Genomic DNA, 15,455 nt, shown 5'->3' on the forward strand with positions numbered 1-15,455 from the left:
AGGGGGCTGAAAACATTATGCTCTCTGTACTTTATACCTTAGTTTATCTTCACAGGTGTCATTACAATGATAGATTCTTTCTGCTTGGAAAAATAAACATACTTAACAGTTAGCAACAAAAATTTATTAACCAAACTGCTAACTGAATCTGGAAGATTTCCCTCAGCTTTGTCCCTGAAAAAGTTGTAGTAGGCATAAAAGTGATTTACTCTTTAATGACCAAAAGAGACAATTATTTAGTCTAAATGTCTGTGAAAATTCCAGATATTAATTTTTTCAAAGCATTTGTACATTCATACTTCATGAACAGAGGATTCATCATTGTCATAAACAAATCTTTAATTTTATTATGAAGAAATCTTGTTTTATTTTATTACATAAATATGTTTCAATTCAGATTGCAACCTTCATAATTTTCTTATCAGCAAATAAATTTGGTGGGCTATTAGATGTATATATGTATATGTGTATGCATTAGATTTATATGCTGCTCATCTTACAATAATATTTTGGCAGTATATTTGTGAGAAACAATGGCACGTAAATGAACAAAATAAATTTATATATGTTCTCATAAAGAATAGCTGCTGGATGAAAACTTGTCCTATCACAAGTGGCCAATCATTTGAAGTCATGTTTGTCTTTTTTATTGATGAAGAAAGCATACATACAAATTCCAAATTCTGTTCAGCCATCCGCTTTGTTTAGTGACCCCAAAGTCAGTAAAAATCTCAAGCCACTTCATAAAATATGCCTTAATCAATTATATATGAATTATTTTTATTTTTGTGCAAGATTCATATTGCATAAATTAATCTTTCTTCCAGAATAAATGGCCTTTTTGTAATATATCATTGATATAATTACTTAATTTCCTACAAATTTTTGTTATTGGACCAGAACATCTGTAACTAATGATACATGTGTACAGAAAAACACCCCCCCCCATATACATGCACCAAAGTTTACTAAGCAAACTTGGAACACAAGATTAACTACATTAAGAATATTTTCAGTAATGCTATGGTGATGACAAAGAGATGATCACTAACTTCATAATGATTCCATCCGACATAATTATTTAAAATGAAAACTGTATTCTAAAATTGACCTGCTCTATAACATGCTCTAAATTTAATTCATATTCTGGTTTATGTTTCCTATTGATTTAGGCATAGAATTAAAACAGTGCCTTAAAATGAATGTTTGAGTCTTTTATCTTCAGTAGTCTAGTACTTTTTTTGCCTGGTATTAGCCCTAGAATTACAGCAGTGATAACCTTGTATTCAAATGTGGCACAAAAACGAGCAAACACTACTGATAATCTAATATCAAACATCAAGGCTAAATGTCTAAAATTTTGGTATTCGGGTAAACCTATATTACATAATTCAAACATATTTTTTTAAAAATCAATATTGTTGATAGTTCAAGTTATATAAATATATCTTTTAACTTATTATATAGCGAGAGTTCAAAGAGACCGATATAAAAATTTCAACTATCATCACTGTAGATTGCATAGATTTGGATTAATTTATTAGAAGTGAATATTTAGTTTTGCAGGTGCTAGTGACAGGAATGTCTCCACAATTGGAACATATTGGTACAGACCTGGATGGGAATGATAGACTCAGTTAATGAAGCTTATTTAGCTTAACTTTGAAGGTTATGAAACTGATCGTTGGAAGGAACTTTTATTTGAACAATGTACTGTTGGGTAGTGTTTCTGGTTCAGATCATTGAATGTATTAACATCATGTCAGTCTCGCTATTTAAGCATTACAAAAATTCCTATACGGTATGCAGAATGCTCTTTATTATTTTATCAGATTACGAACTGCTGGCACTCTACCAATGAGTCACTTTTGTATATTATGAAGCAATCAGAATAAGACTTTTGAAGACTTTTCTTCATCAAATTGGGAATCTACTTTGAATTGCAAGAAGAATAACATAGTGTTCATATAAACAACTATTAAAAAGGCCATGCCCCCCCACAGGCAAATTTTATCTTGGGACTCTTTCTCCATTATTACTTATTCCGGACAGATGGTTCTTAACTCAATGTAGAAATTTTGCAGACCTTCTCTTTTCCCCCTGTAATGTATTGTCTTCTCAATGAAGCTTTTATCATGTAATCATCCTATCTGAAACATATAATTTGTACAAGGAATCCAAACATTGTTTCATTTGTAGTTTTCCTTTGTCTTTTAATTGCTTCTGCCATATTTTTTACTACCAGAAAAAATAGAATATATGGAATGAGGAAAGCAAGAAGACCTTAAGATTGATAGTCCTAGAAGCCCTCCATCTGAAAACATGATAGAGAAAAGGTAAAATATACGGTAATAGTAATGTAACAAGTGGAAGCCTTCAGTGTCAGAGTTCCCCAAAACCTCAGTAGTTCTACAATGTAATAATCTTTGTTCGGAGGTATTTTTTATGCTGAGAAATTTTCATTCACATTCACACAGAGAACCTACATATGCCTGAGTCTATGAGTAAGCATATAAATTTCTGCATCATAAGATAAAAGGAAGCCATTAGAACTATCAATTGATTTTGAGGGTCATAAAAGAGGAACTAAATGTTAGGGTTTTTAAAAGAGAATTCTAGAGCTGAACTAAGGACTATCTTCAGGGCTGAATTAACTGTAAATTGAAGTTTAATATAATTTAAGAACATCAGGCTGGAGAAAGTTTGGTTTTGTTGTAAAATTTTATTATCCGCAAATATATGTGCTTGATGCAATTATTTAGATCTGGTGCCAGAATTGATTGATTCTGGTGCCAACTACCTGATTTTTCAAAAGGCAATTGGATTTTGCTTTTCCTTGAAGACATTTTGCTTCTCATCCAAGAAGTTTTTTCAGTTCTGTTCAAAGTCCAGTTGCCTTTTGAAAAAGCACCTTTGACTGAGAATCTCCATAAACATTGTAATGCAAAGGTTTACTGATATATTTCAGGCAGTTAAATGTTTTTGCTTAGTCTGGAGGGGTACTGCCAATGTTAGCATGAGCTAACATAAGGAAGGATAAGGACCTACCTTATCCCTTTAGTAACTGTTATCAACTATAGATGTACTTAGCTTTATGCTTTATGCTGTTTTTAATTTTTATTTATGAAATTTATAAGTGAATAAAGATAAATCCAATTATACTTTATTAAATTTGTATCTGTTCCATTTATAAAATGTTCAAGCTTACTAAAATGCAAACAGATTTCATGAACTGATTCCTTGTATATGAGAAAGCATTGAATTGAATTGAATTGAATTTATTGCATTTATATGCTGCCCTTTTCCCCGAAGGGGACTCAGGGAGGCTCACAATCCAAGTCAGGGAAGGGGGTACAGATAAGGGATAAAAAAGACGAACAGAACAATACACAATTTGAAAGCACACAACAACCATACCATTCGAGGGGGGGGGGCAAAAGCTCTTTAGCCCCAGGCCTGTCGGAACAGCCAGGTTTTAAGGGCTTTGCGGAAGGCCTGGAGGGTAGTGAGGGTTCGAATCTCCACGGGGAGCTCATTCCAGAGGGTCAGAGCAGCCACAGAGAAGGCCCTCCTCCGGGTAGTCGCCAGTCGGCATTGGCCGGCGGATGGAATTCGGAGGAGGCCTAATCTGTGGGATCTAATTGGTCTATTGGAGGTAATTGGCAGCAGGCGGTCTCTCAAGTACCCAGGTCCAATACAATGAAGGGCTTTATAAGTGATGACTAGCGCCTTGAAGCATATCCGAAGACCAATAGGCAGCCAGTGCAGCTCACAGAGGATAGGTGTTACGTGGGTGAACCGAGGTGCACCCACAATCGCTCGCGTGGCTGCATTCTGGACAAGCTGAAGTCTCCGAATGCTCTTCAAGGGCTGCCCCATGTAGAGCACATTGCAGTAGTCCAGTCTAGAGGTCACAAGGGCATGAGTGACTGTTGTGAGGGCCTCCCGGTTCAGGTAGGGACGCAACTGGTGCACCAGGCGAACCTGGGCAAATGCCCCCCTGGTCACAGCCGACAAGTGGTGTTCGAAAGTCAGCTGTGGGTCCAGGAGGATTCCCAAATTGCGAACCCTGTCTGAGGGGCGTACTGTTTGACCCCCCCAGCCTGAGAGATGGAAAACTTGGCCAATTAGTAGGAGGGAAACACACCAGCCACTCGGTCTTATCCGGATTGAGTACAAGCTTGTTAACCCCCATCCAGACCCTAACAGCCTCGAGGCACATCACGTCAACCGCTTCACTGAGTTGGCACGGGGCGGACAGATACAACTGTGTATCGTCCGCATACTGATGGTATTTTATCCCATGCCGTCGAATGATCTCACCCAGGGGCTTCATGTAGATATTAAACAGGAGGGGGGACAGGACCAAACCCTGCGGCACCCCATAATTCAGGGGCCTAGGGGTCGATCTCTGCCCTCCGACCAACACCGACTGTGACCTGTCCGAGAGGTAAGAGGAGAACCACCGTAGAACAGTGCCCCCACCTCCCGCAGTCGTCGCAGAAGGATACCATGGTCGATGGTATCGAAGGCCGCTGAGAGGTCAAGGAGCACTAGGACGGAGGCATGACCTCCAGGTTCTCGCTCTCCAGAGATCATCGGTCAGCGCGACCAAAGCGGTTTCCGTGCTGTAGCCAGGCCTAAATCCCGACTGGAAGGGATCTAGATAATCAGAAAAAATATTGCCTACAATATGAACATTGAAGTTTTAAAGTATTTATCTACAGAAATTGTTTAAACAACAGGTCTGCAAAAACATTTTTTTCGAGAGCCGTTTTGGTTATCCCACATAATCTTTATGTTTTTTGGTGCACTGAATCCAAAAATAACCTCCATTTTGTCATAGGACATCGCGTTTCCTGACAATTTAGGTAACTATGTTAAATAAGGCAATACCTCAAAATAAATGGAACTAGACTTACAAAATTAAAGTTTTATTATAATATTTTCATGAAAATCCTTTTTTGAACTGAAATGAGCTCACCTACAAACACTAAACTTGATTCTTCTTACTTGTGAGGCTCCTCTTGGTGCATTTAAACTTGTGAGTAGCATCTGGAATGTCTCTCTGAAGCATCCAACAGTAGTCTGCCATTATTGTAATGCTCCATTTTCTCTGATATCTCCTTTCCATCTCTTTAATGTCTTGGTGGAATCGTTCACCTTGTTCCTTACTCACAGCTCCCAAATTTTCAGGAAAGTAGTGAAGGTGGGACTGGAGGAAATGCACTTTCAAATTCATCAGGCAACCTAAAGCTTGAAAGGTTTTCAGCATTCTTCCGACAATCTTTTTGTAGTGAGGATCTTTGTTATTGCCTAAAAATTTCTGTACGACTTCTTTAAATGCAATTCACCCTTATTTTTGAGGTTCTGTCATAGTATTGACAAACTCTTGATCAACTATAAGCCTTCTAATGCCTGGTCCGACGAACACACCTTCCTTCAATTTTGCCTCCGACAGGCATGGAAACTTGGTGACCAAGTATTGAAGCATTCGCCATCTCTTAGAAGTGATTTTATGAATTGCTTCATGAATCCCAATTTTATGTGGAGAGGTGGTAGAAGAACTTTATGGGAAGGTACCAAAGTTTCTCGGAGGACATTTTTTTCACTGACTGTTAGCACCCTTGGCTGCCAACTCTTCTTGGTCCAGTGATTTTGCCAATCTCGACTGTCCCATAGACACAGAAAACAAGGGTATTTGGTATCCCCAGCTTGTTGCCCAAGCAGCATGCACAAGACAGTCCCCACACACTTGCCAACCATGGTCTTCATATTTAAGTTTACAAAGAACCAATTCCAGGTTCTCGTATGTTTCCTTCAAGTGTACAGAATGACCTACAGGTATGGAAGCGTAAAAACCATTGTGGAGTAAAACTGCTTTGAGACTTCTTTTTGAAGAATCTATAAAAAGACGCCATTGCTCTGAATCATATTAGATTTTAAATTGACCCATCAGACCTTCAACATCGATGCAATAAACTAATGTCTTCCTGGGCAAAGTAAGGAACGAACTCCTTTTCACGGTGTCTGAACCATGAAGATGACACTCCTGGCAACAATAAATTCCTGCTTTTCAGCCTTGATCCGTGTAACTCAGCGGCATCTTTAGGAAGATTCAAGTCTCTTACCAAATCATTCCTCTCCTCCTGAGAAAACAATTTTGGTCTTGTATCATCTTCAAAGTCAGAACTTGATTCGTGATCTGATTCAGGTATGACTTCACCTTCATCGGAGCTAGGTATCTCTTCCAAGGTAGCAGGGAGCTTGGGTACTGGTATATCTGTGCCATGGGGGATGGGACGAATTGCTGAGTGAAGATTGGGGTATGATATGGAATGCTTCCATTTGGAATTAAACCCTTTCACATCACATGAACAAAAGTAACAGTCATCACTATGGTTCTTTTGCTCTCGCCATACCATAGGAATCCCATAACAGAAAGATTTTTTTCTTACCCTTGAACCAGTTTCGAGGTCCACAACACATTGTTTGCACACTTTATGAGGCGCTCAAAAATTTGACTCCAATTTTTAGTCAAAAGTATGCAAAATATTTTTTTTCCACAAAGTCTGTAATATTCTGCTGTTGCTTCAACACTGTATATTCACTACAGATGAAACAGAAACTGTCTGCAAATTAATACACTTTCGCAGAGACATAACATAACAGTTGAAGAATGACGAGCTAACATGAATTGCAATGAAAAAGTGTGAACAGCCTAGAACCAAGAACCTGATGATGATTCGTGCACAAGTATGGCATGCAGGAGAGAGCAGCTTTGTGTCTGTACACGAGAAGTCACAGTGCTGGCCACGCCCTCTGCACTGACCAGAGATGCTGCTATCTGCCCTGTGTCTCTCTCCCACTGGATTGTTCAGGAAAGATTAACCCCTTTTACCATTAAAAGCATAGACTTAAAACTTGCTTAGCTTATATATTGCTGACCATCAGATTTACAGTGATATTTTTTTTTTACGTAACTCAGACAAACCCTTTTAAGTTTTTTTTTGGCATTTTATATCTTTAATGCACTTATGTGAATTAATTAATAGTAATTTGGACTTTACATTTGGTTAAAAACCCATAATATAAAAAAATACCAAATTTTTTTTTTAAATGATAAATTTGAAGACAATTTTGCATGTTGTGGCAAATCATGACGTCTAGGAGTTTTTTCAATATTTTATTTATTTTCAGCACACCAAATTACATGGAAATTAGATGAAAATAATCAAACAGCTTTTTAGTCGCAAACCTGTGAATAGTAAATAGTTTATTCAGTAGACCATTTCAACTTAATATTTAATAAAAGTTGTCTTTGCTTATATTAAGATGAACCTGAGAATTCTTAAAACACAAACTCTACATTTCATCAATTAAAAATATCTGGTATGTTTCTGTCATAGCTCATGTAATTTCTGTATGTATTCAATATATATCTGCCTACATTCCAAGTCAACAAAATCAAGAAAATACATGTTAGACTATGTTTTCAGATTTATTTTTCCTGAGGAACTACATTTATTGATAATTGAAGTTTTGTGTTCTTATCACTGTGAAAGTTAATTACAGTTTAATGAAAAAAAAATTATTTCTCAAGTGAGGTTTGATATTAAAGTAACAAGGAAGTATAGCCACTGAAAAGTAGTATATTTCCCCTGAAATTAAGCATATACAGCATGTACAGCAATGCTTGTTGAAATAAAAGGAAGTCTGGTCTTCCAAGAAGCTGTTTATTTACAATCCATTGTCAAAAGGCAGCTTGGCATATCAAAACAAAAATAGTCAGAACTGAAGCATGCAGAGAAATGGATACTTGTCTATCAAGTTCACACACAAAAATTCCCCCTTTCCCATTTTTACTTCCTTACCAAGATAGCTAGCATTGGGCTCTTCTGTGGGTGGGTGAAGGGCAGTTTGATTTGCTATGAACCTGTTGATACTTTTTTCTACACTAAAAATTCCATAGATACATGTGATCAGTTGTTAATTAACAATCCCTAGTTTATCACTCCATTGTAATTCCAGAGCAAGATGCATACATAACCACATACCCATATACAACCTTTCTTTTCTACACAGTTTTCTATGTTGTTAACCTACTAACCCTTAACAGCTGCATCATAGAAATTTGGCATATTGTGGATAATGTACACCAAGCACTTTCTTATGAAGCAAAATTAAAGCAGCAGCCATGTTCTCAAGATGCTCTGGTAACTACCAAAGGTAAATGGATGTGGGGCTTACTAGCATTTGGGAAAGGCTGAACTGTTCACTTCTACATATTGTTTTTGTTAAGGGAACACTATTCACATAAGATATTCCCTCCTTAATGTATTGCTTCTATGATGAAACCACAATTAGTGAAAACCAGAACATATTTGTAACTTTCTCCACAAAGGGTATTTTTGACACAACATATTCAAACTAAAAGTTGTAGAGGTGGTGTTATAGGTAGAGTACCTGTTCTTTGGACTCGCACACTCCTAGCCTGCTACAAAGTGTGTGAAGAGGAGCATTCAGAGTTCTTACTACTACAGAATATGTAATAAGGTATAAGATTATGCTACAGTAATTAGTATAGCTTTAAAAGAGCATTGGGGAAAATATTGGGAGACACATCTAACAGGAACTATTCATCCCCAAGTTCAATATTACTTCCATATATCAGTTCTGGGTGAGTAATAGTGGGAGAACTATATATCTCCAATCACAGCTATCTGACTGGCCACTGAAAGAAACAAATGCTGGACTGTGGGCCTTGATCGGAAGGTTCCACCACAAAACCGCGTTTGACTAAACCATGCTCGACGAAACCGCGTAGCTGACATCATCAACAGCGCGACAACAGCACGGAGACAGAAGCACGCTGTAAACGCTAAACCTAAAATTAACCCCTAAACCTAAACCTAACCCCCCTAACCTAATCCTAATCCTAAACCTAACCCTTAACCTAACTCTAAACCTAATCCTAACCCTTAACCTAACCCTAAACCTAACCCTTAACCTACCCCTAACCCTTAACCTAACCCTAAACCTAACCCTAACCCTTACCTTAAGTTGAATCGGCTTGCTTTCAAAGCACTATTTAAAGCGCCCTTCTTTCTCCACGCTCGCTGTTGTCGCCCTGTTGATGATGTCAGCAATGCGGTTTAATTGGGCGCAGCTTAGTCGAGCGCGGTTTTGTCGTGCCACGGATCTGAATGGGTTCTCTAGTTTTAATTCCATTGCCCCTGGGCTAGAGCCACACGTTTTCCAAGTCTTTTGGGTGGTCTGGCAAGTTGAGAATGGAATCAAGGAAGTAATCAATGCTTGAGAGGCAATAACGCTGCCTGCCTTGACAAATGCATTAGTGGATCTTGCCTTAAATGTATCTGAACCAAGTTATGCTTGATAAATTTTGTTTTGTTTTCAGCTTTTTAGAGAAGCTTATTAAGGTGACAGCAAATCAACTTGAGAGGATCCGGGAAGAAATGATTGGCCTTTTGCCAATCAAGATTCATTTATAGTTCTGATGAACCCTAGACTGGTGTGTTTCCTGGATCCTATTAATCCTTCAGCAGCAATTGATACAATGAAACACAGTGCCACTCTGGACCATTTACAAGGGTTGAGAACTGGAGGCTCCATTGCTGTGCTCCTATCTGAACTGCAGTTTTAGTCAGTGATCATGGAGAAAGTGCTCAAGTTGATGGACTCTCAATATGATATCTGAGGTCTGAGTGCTCTGTTGTTAAATTTCTACATAAAACTACTGGAAAATATCGCTTCAGGATCACTTTTCATCAGTACTTTGATTACTTTTAATTTTACATCATCACTCCAGGAGCTGGAGATACCATTAAAGCCCTGAACTGGTGCCTAGAGGATGTAAGGATCTGGATGGACACAGAAACAAGCTGACAGACAGAAAAAAGTTGAGATTAAATCCTGCAAGACAGAGTTATTGGTCATGAATAAACATCTAACCAATCTGCTAATTTTAGTCCTGGTATTGCTTCAGGTTTTTATAGTACTCCACTGAGGGATATTTTTGAACTGTGGTCATCCCTGCTTCAAACAGCAGGTAAATGCTATGAAAGGGACTTTAGTTAATATTTACAACTCTACATGGCTAGAATGGACTGACATAAGTAACTCACACCTGATTACTACAACTGGATTGTACTACATACTCTGTGTGGGACTACTCTGAGACAATATGAAAAGTGCAGTTGGTATATAGCAGTCGAAAACAACACTAGGTTGAATATTGTGGTACTGGTTATCAGTTGATTCTTGACTCAAGTCAGAGGGCGCCCTATTGTGGTAAAGTTGTTTTAAATGTAGCATAAAGGATAAATCAAGTAATGGTTTGTTAAAACTGAATTTGCTTGCCCAGCCTGATTATTGGGAAAGATTATGGAGAATGGATTTAACAAGAGACAGAAGATGAGTCCCTCAGCAGTTTTTTTATAAACAGCAATTCAACTAAGATATCAAGAAACCTGAGAAAAGGAATATCAATTATTTGAAATTCCAAATCATTGATATTCCACCTCAATGAATTCAGTTTAAATAATGGTGAGAAATTCCTGTTTCCAAAATTCTGCATTTATTCTAAAATTCACATTAATGATATCTTAATTAATGAAGTCTATATAGTTTTTGCTTTTTGATATTGCCCAATTAATTAATTAATTAATTATCCAGAGAAGGTTGTTGAGAATATTACACCTTCACATGGAACAAATATGTGGGGCATGAATTAGACAGCATACCTTCTCTGTGGAATACCGGAATACCACTCCCCTGCTGAGTCATCATGGCTCCCTACCTAGTATTCTTCCATAAACAACTACAAAATGTGTTTTTCAACAAGCCTATAGCTCCAGTTGATTGAGAGATGTGCACATTATAGGCCTGGTAGTTTTTTTTTAAAAAGCTGTAGTTTTTCTTTGTTAAAACACAAAGCCAATAGTTTACTTTTTGTATTTAGTTAGAAGAATCAAATAGTCTAGGTTCAATAAAGCATTCAACCCAAATGCATGTCTACTATCTTCATGTTCAGTCTTAAACTTGATACATTATTCACTCTTTCAAATATCATTTATTTGCAGTGTGTCTTTATGCACAAATAAATATAGTTTTTCACCACATCAATTCATCTTTGAATTGAAGTAGCTGCTGGTAAGCAATAAATTATCAAAGCATAAAGCATGAAGTTTTCAGAACAGGAGTCCTTTCTGTCCAACTGTTGCCACTCTATTCAAGAAGAACATTATTTATTCAGTGATTATCAGCATTTAACTAATGTTTTGCTTTCTGTAAGTGGTGAGACTTCTTCGCCACACATGAACTGTTCCTGAAATAAAAAATAATAATAATCATATTCAGAATCATATTAATCATGTATTAATTTAAGGCTGATATTAATTAAATATAAACATCCAAAAAAGGAATCATTTAATGGCAAAAAGTAGCTTCCTGATAAAACCATGGCTCTACAAACAAGAAACCACTAAATAACATGGGAAAACAAAACGGTTCAATGTTATAAAGACACAAGAAGCAAACTGCCCCAATATTATTTCTACAAATGTTCTTTTGTGCATCATCATCATCTTGTCTAACAACCTCTATTTCATAACTATCGATTAGAGGTGAGATCATTCAAATAGATTTGAAGCACATAAGATAAAAGGAGTAGTGGTACGAATTATTCACTGAATGTCTTGACTGGACTATATTGAATCTATAATTAGCAAATTATAATTGTATATAGATATCAAAACAAATAATTAAGTAGGTGGGACTAGGGATTCTGTGCAATATTTGCTAAGCCATTTTCTTCATTCAGACTGTAAACTGGCTGTAAGTTTAAGTCATTTCACTTCAGACCATATTGAGTAGGATAAATATGTATTTTCTTTAATACCTCAGTTATTCCATCAATGCTTTAAAGAATGCAACAATCTTCTGCTTTGATATCTTTCTATCAGGATCTACTATCCATCAAGAGTCACAGAAACTGTTGACCTATCTTTGCTTTATCTTTCTATTGTGCAAGATGATTCATCTACTATAGATATGACAGTTCAGCTACTCAGACCCTTCACAGATTGACTGAAAACAAATTTCGAAGGACTGTTCTTGGTTTCCTGGAATATTAATGGGTAAGAAACCAAGATGGGCAATTCCTCTTTGTTGAATCTAATTCATTCATATGATTTAACCATGCTATTGCAGATATGGTTTTAAGAAAAGCTGGTCCTTCAAGCTTTCAGCTAGTGCAGAATTAATGAAAGTTTGCTATACACTCTTTAGAAGCCACATTGAGAGCATCCAAGAGCCAGATTTATGAGAATCTTTGCACCCTGTTTATAAACAATTTTGTATTAAAATCACTCAGCTTCAATCAAATGAGAATCTGACCTTAATTTCTATTATTTTACCAATAAAAATCTTTTACCCGCAATGTTTATGTTCCTTCTTTCCTTAACTAACATTCTTTAGAATAAGTTGCAACATTTCATTCTATCACTTGGGAACATCCAAATGCAAGTATTGTTACAAGTATTTAATGCCAGAATTGGCTCCACTGATGCAATGCTTTTCTCCTGTTTTCAAAGGTACCTCTAAGGGATATTTAGACAGTAAGGTGAAACACTATAGGAAACAGTCTGTGGAATTGATGGAACTACAAAACAAGCACAATACATATAACTTTCGCTAATCAAGAATGAGTTCTCCAACATATGTCAACCATAGATACAAAAGACCCAGAAAAAAATATATTTTATCGCTCATTGTATTTGGCCAGTTATTATATATTGTTTAAATGTTGTAGCTATGTAATAAATAAATAAATTTATATGCAACCTAGCTCCCAATGACTCTGGATGGTCTTTGCTGGTTACTGATATTAGATAAATAAATGTCACCATCTGTGAAAACAGTCTAAAACAAGTACAACATCCACCCCTGCTTGTTCCTCACCTTGTCGTAGATCACTTTGACTATAAGTGAACAACTTGGGCAGGTCGCCACATCTTCCCCATTCTCCAGATCTTCCTGCAATAATACATAAGAATCTGCCCCCTTAATAAAGCATTCCATTTAATGTGTAAAAAGGAGAGGGAAGAAGAAAGAAGAAGTCCTATCTGCTAGATAATTCTAAATAACACAACACTTCTCACAACTGTATGGGGTCTCAATTCACTGAACACTTCCTGTTAATGTTTGAATAGGTAGACTATCAGGGTATATCCAAAGTTGTATTTGGATCCAGATCTAACTGTCCATATGCTATTTTTTCTGCCAAAAAGCAATATGTTTTATTCACCTCAAAAGCTAGGTATTTTGATTTCTAAAGATGTCTTCTATGAATCTGCACAATATTACAACTGGTTGAGCACCCAAGAAAGAGTGAGAAAAGAAATATTAATTTACTATATATAATCTCAATCTCAATCTTGTTTTGGATTTCTCAAGAGAAAAGAACTTCAAATAAGACAACTCCAAAACAAAATTCCACTAAAGTTTCTCCTAAAGGCAATGAACTCAACTCAATAATTCACTTATTGACAAATTCTGCACTGCTTTAGGTGGCAGATGTCCTTCAGAAGCATTTTGTTTGAGTTATTTATCAATATTATCTTTTCTGGAAAAAAGGTTTCTTGCTGGCCACACTTACCATGATAATGTCCAATGAAGACTGTCAAAACACATTTCTATAGGACTGACTTAAAAGTTTAATTTTAAAAAACAGTTAAAATACTTAATTGAGTATCTCAATACCCCTTGAGATCTCAGCAGTTCAGATATTTAGACACTTTTCTAATTTTAGTTTAGGACATATGTTTATCAGAAGGGAACTAATAATAGATCTCAAATTGCTATGATCTGAAATGGATTTTTATCTTTTCCACACAAATTATTTCCCAAAATCATAGTGCTGAGCTTGGGTAAATGTGGACATTTTCTTTCAACTACATTGTGACATTCTGAATAAATCTTTCAACTCAGAAAAGAGCATTAAATGCCCACAATAGTTCCCTCAAGGCTGAATAAAGTCTGTGCTTGCCTCAGGAACATAAAGTCTACATTATTTAATATTGTATTAATTGATTTAATTTTGTGCTAAGATTAAACTATAGGTCCTAACTTTTAACCTGGACTAAGATGGACTGCATTAAAATGCTTCTCTCCATCCAAAGCTTCTCAGGTTTATCAATCTTTTTTCTTTTAAATTTAGTAAGATTATAGCTGGTCTGCCTTGCCCTGTTATCAGAGCACCAAATTGCCATGTTGACTATGTTTGAACATCTCTCAGTTGCAATAAAGTATTACAATATTTTATAATTCACCCTGACTGAACACAGAAGACACATCAAGCCCCTACCCAACTTGGCACTTTCTAGATATACTGGTTACAAACGCCACTCCCACATCCTAATCCAGGAGTGCTTGGAGTACAAACATGTTTGGAAAGCTCTAAAGCAATGTCTATCAAACTTGGCGTGCTGGCTATTTGGGGAATTGAAATCCACCCATCTTAAACAAGCTAATTTGAAAAACAATGCTTCTGAGTCTAGCTTGAGGAAGACGGAAAGGCAATAGGCTTGATGGCTACCTATATTCGTATTTCTATTTTCCCCCATCACAAACAGTCGAGATCGATCTGTATTTTGAGGGTTTGCTCCAAGGTGAGATATGTTCACGTAAACATGTATGTCACACAGCAATGTCTCTTCTACGTAGAAATTACTGGTTCTTACCCGCGTAATAAGAAAGCGGTCTCCACAGGGGCACGGATAGCTGTAGGTCTCGGTATCCTCATCGTATTCGAAGTCCTCGATCTCCACCTCGTCGTGGAAAACGGACATGTCGCACCGCGGTTTTCTGCCTCCCTCTGTCAAAAGTAGCCAGCGCCACGTGTCCAGGAAAATCGGCAACTGCACTAAAAAAAAGAGTCTACAATTTCTCCACCATCATATTTGTTCCGGATTGAAGCCACGAACGATTTCTGGCCAATAAACATTCAAGATAATGAGACTTGACAACATCTCTCGTGGCATAACATCCAATAAAAACGAGCGAGGTAGAACTCGTGCTAAAGACAAAAAATATAGAGCTGTAAAGCGATACAGAGAAACTCTGCTTCCGTTGCTCGTGAGTTCGAAGGGCAGTGTCATTCCGTCAAAAAAATGTGACCAATGAGACCCCAGGTTGAAGAGGAAGGATCACGTTCTTGCTGGGGCGGAGCGGGGGGGCGGGGCGGGGCGACGACGACGATGAGCAGCAAACTCATCAACTTTGTTACGTAAATTATACGTAGCACCCCACCCCTAAATTATAGAACTAGAAACTATAGAGAAGTTTTCCTCATCCTCGCCAACTTACGATGTGTGGACCTCAACTTTCACAATTTCTTAGCCAACAATACTGAAGTCCACATAACTTAAAGTTGC

At 37.1% G+C, this 15,455-nt stretch overlaps 1 protein-coding gene across 1 annotated transcript; it reads right to left on the reverse strand.

Moving 5' to 3' along the window:
• Window positions 1-7,177: 7,177 nt before the first annotated feature.
• Window positions 7,178-14,996, reverse strand: DPH3 (diphthamide biosynthesis 3). Its single transcript, XM_014061524.2, has 4 exons — window positions 14,763-14,996; window positions 12,982-13,056; window positions 8,962-11,347; window positions 7,178-8,921 (listed from the first exon to the last, which is right to left on the reverse strand). The coding sequence occupies exons 1-3, from the start codon at window positions 14,868-14,870 to the stop codon at window positions 11,282-11,284; spliced, it is 249 nt and encodes an 82-aa protein (XP_013916999.1). The 5' UTR covers window positions 14,871-14,996; the 3' UTR covers window positions 7,178-8,921; window positions 8,962-11,281.
• Window positions 14,997-15,455: the final 459 nt, after the last annotated feature.

This window comes from Thamnophis sirtalis, unplaced genomic scaffold (genome assembly GCF_051295495.1).
Source record: "Thamnophis sirtalis isolate CommonGarterSnake01/CBP01778 unplaced genomic scaffold, rThaSir2_p1.2 scaffold_4, whole genome shotgun sequence".
In the NCBI taxonomy this organism is placed as follows: domain Eukaryota; kingdom Metazoa; phylum Chordata; class Lepidosauria; order Squamata; family Natricidae; genus Thamnophis; species Thamnophis sirtalis.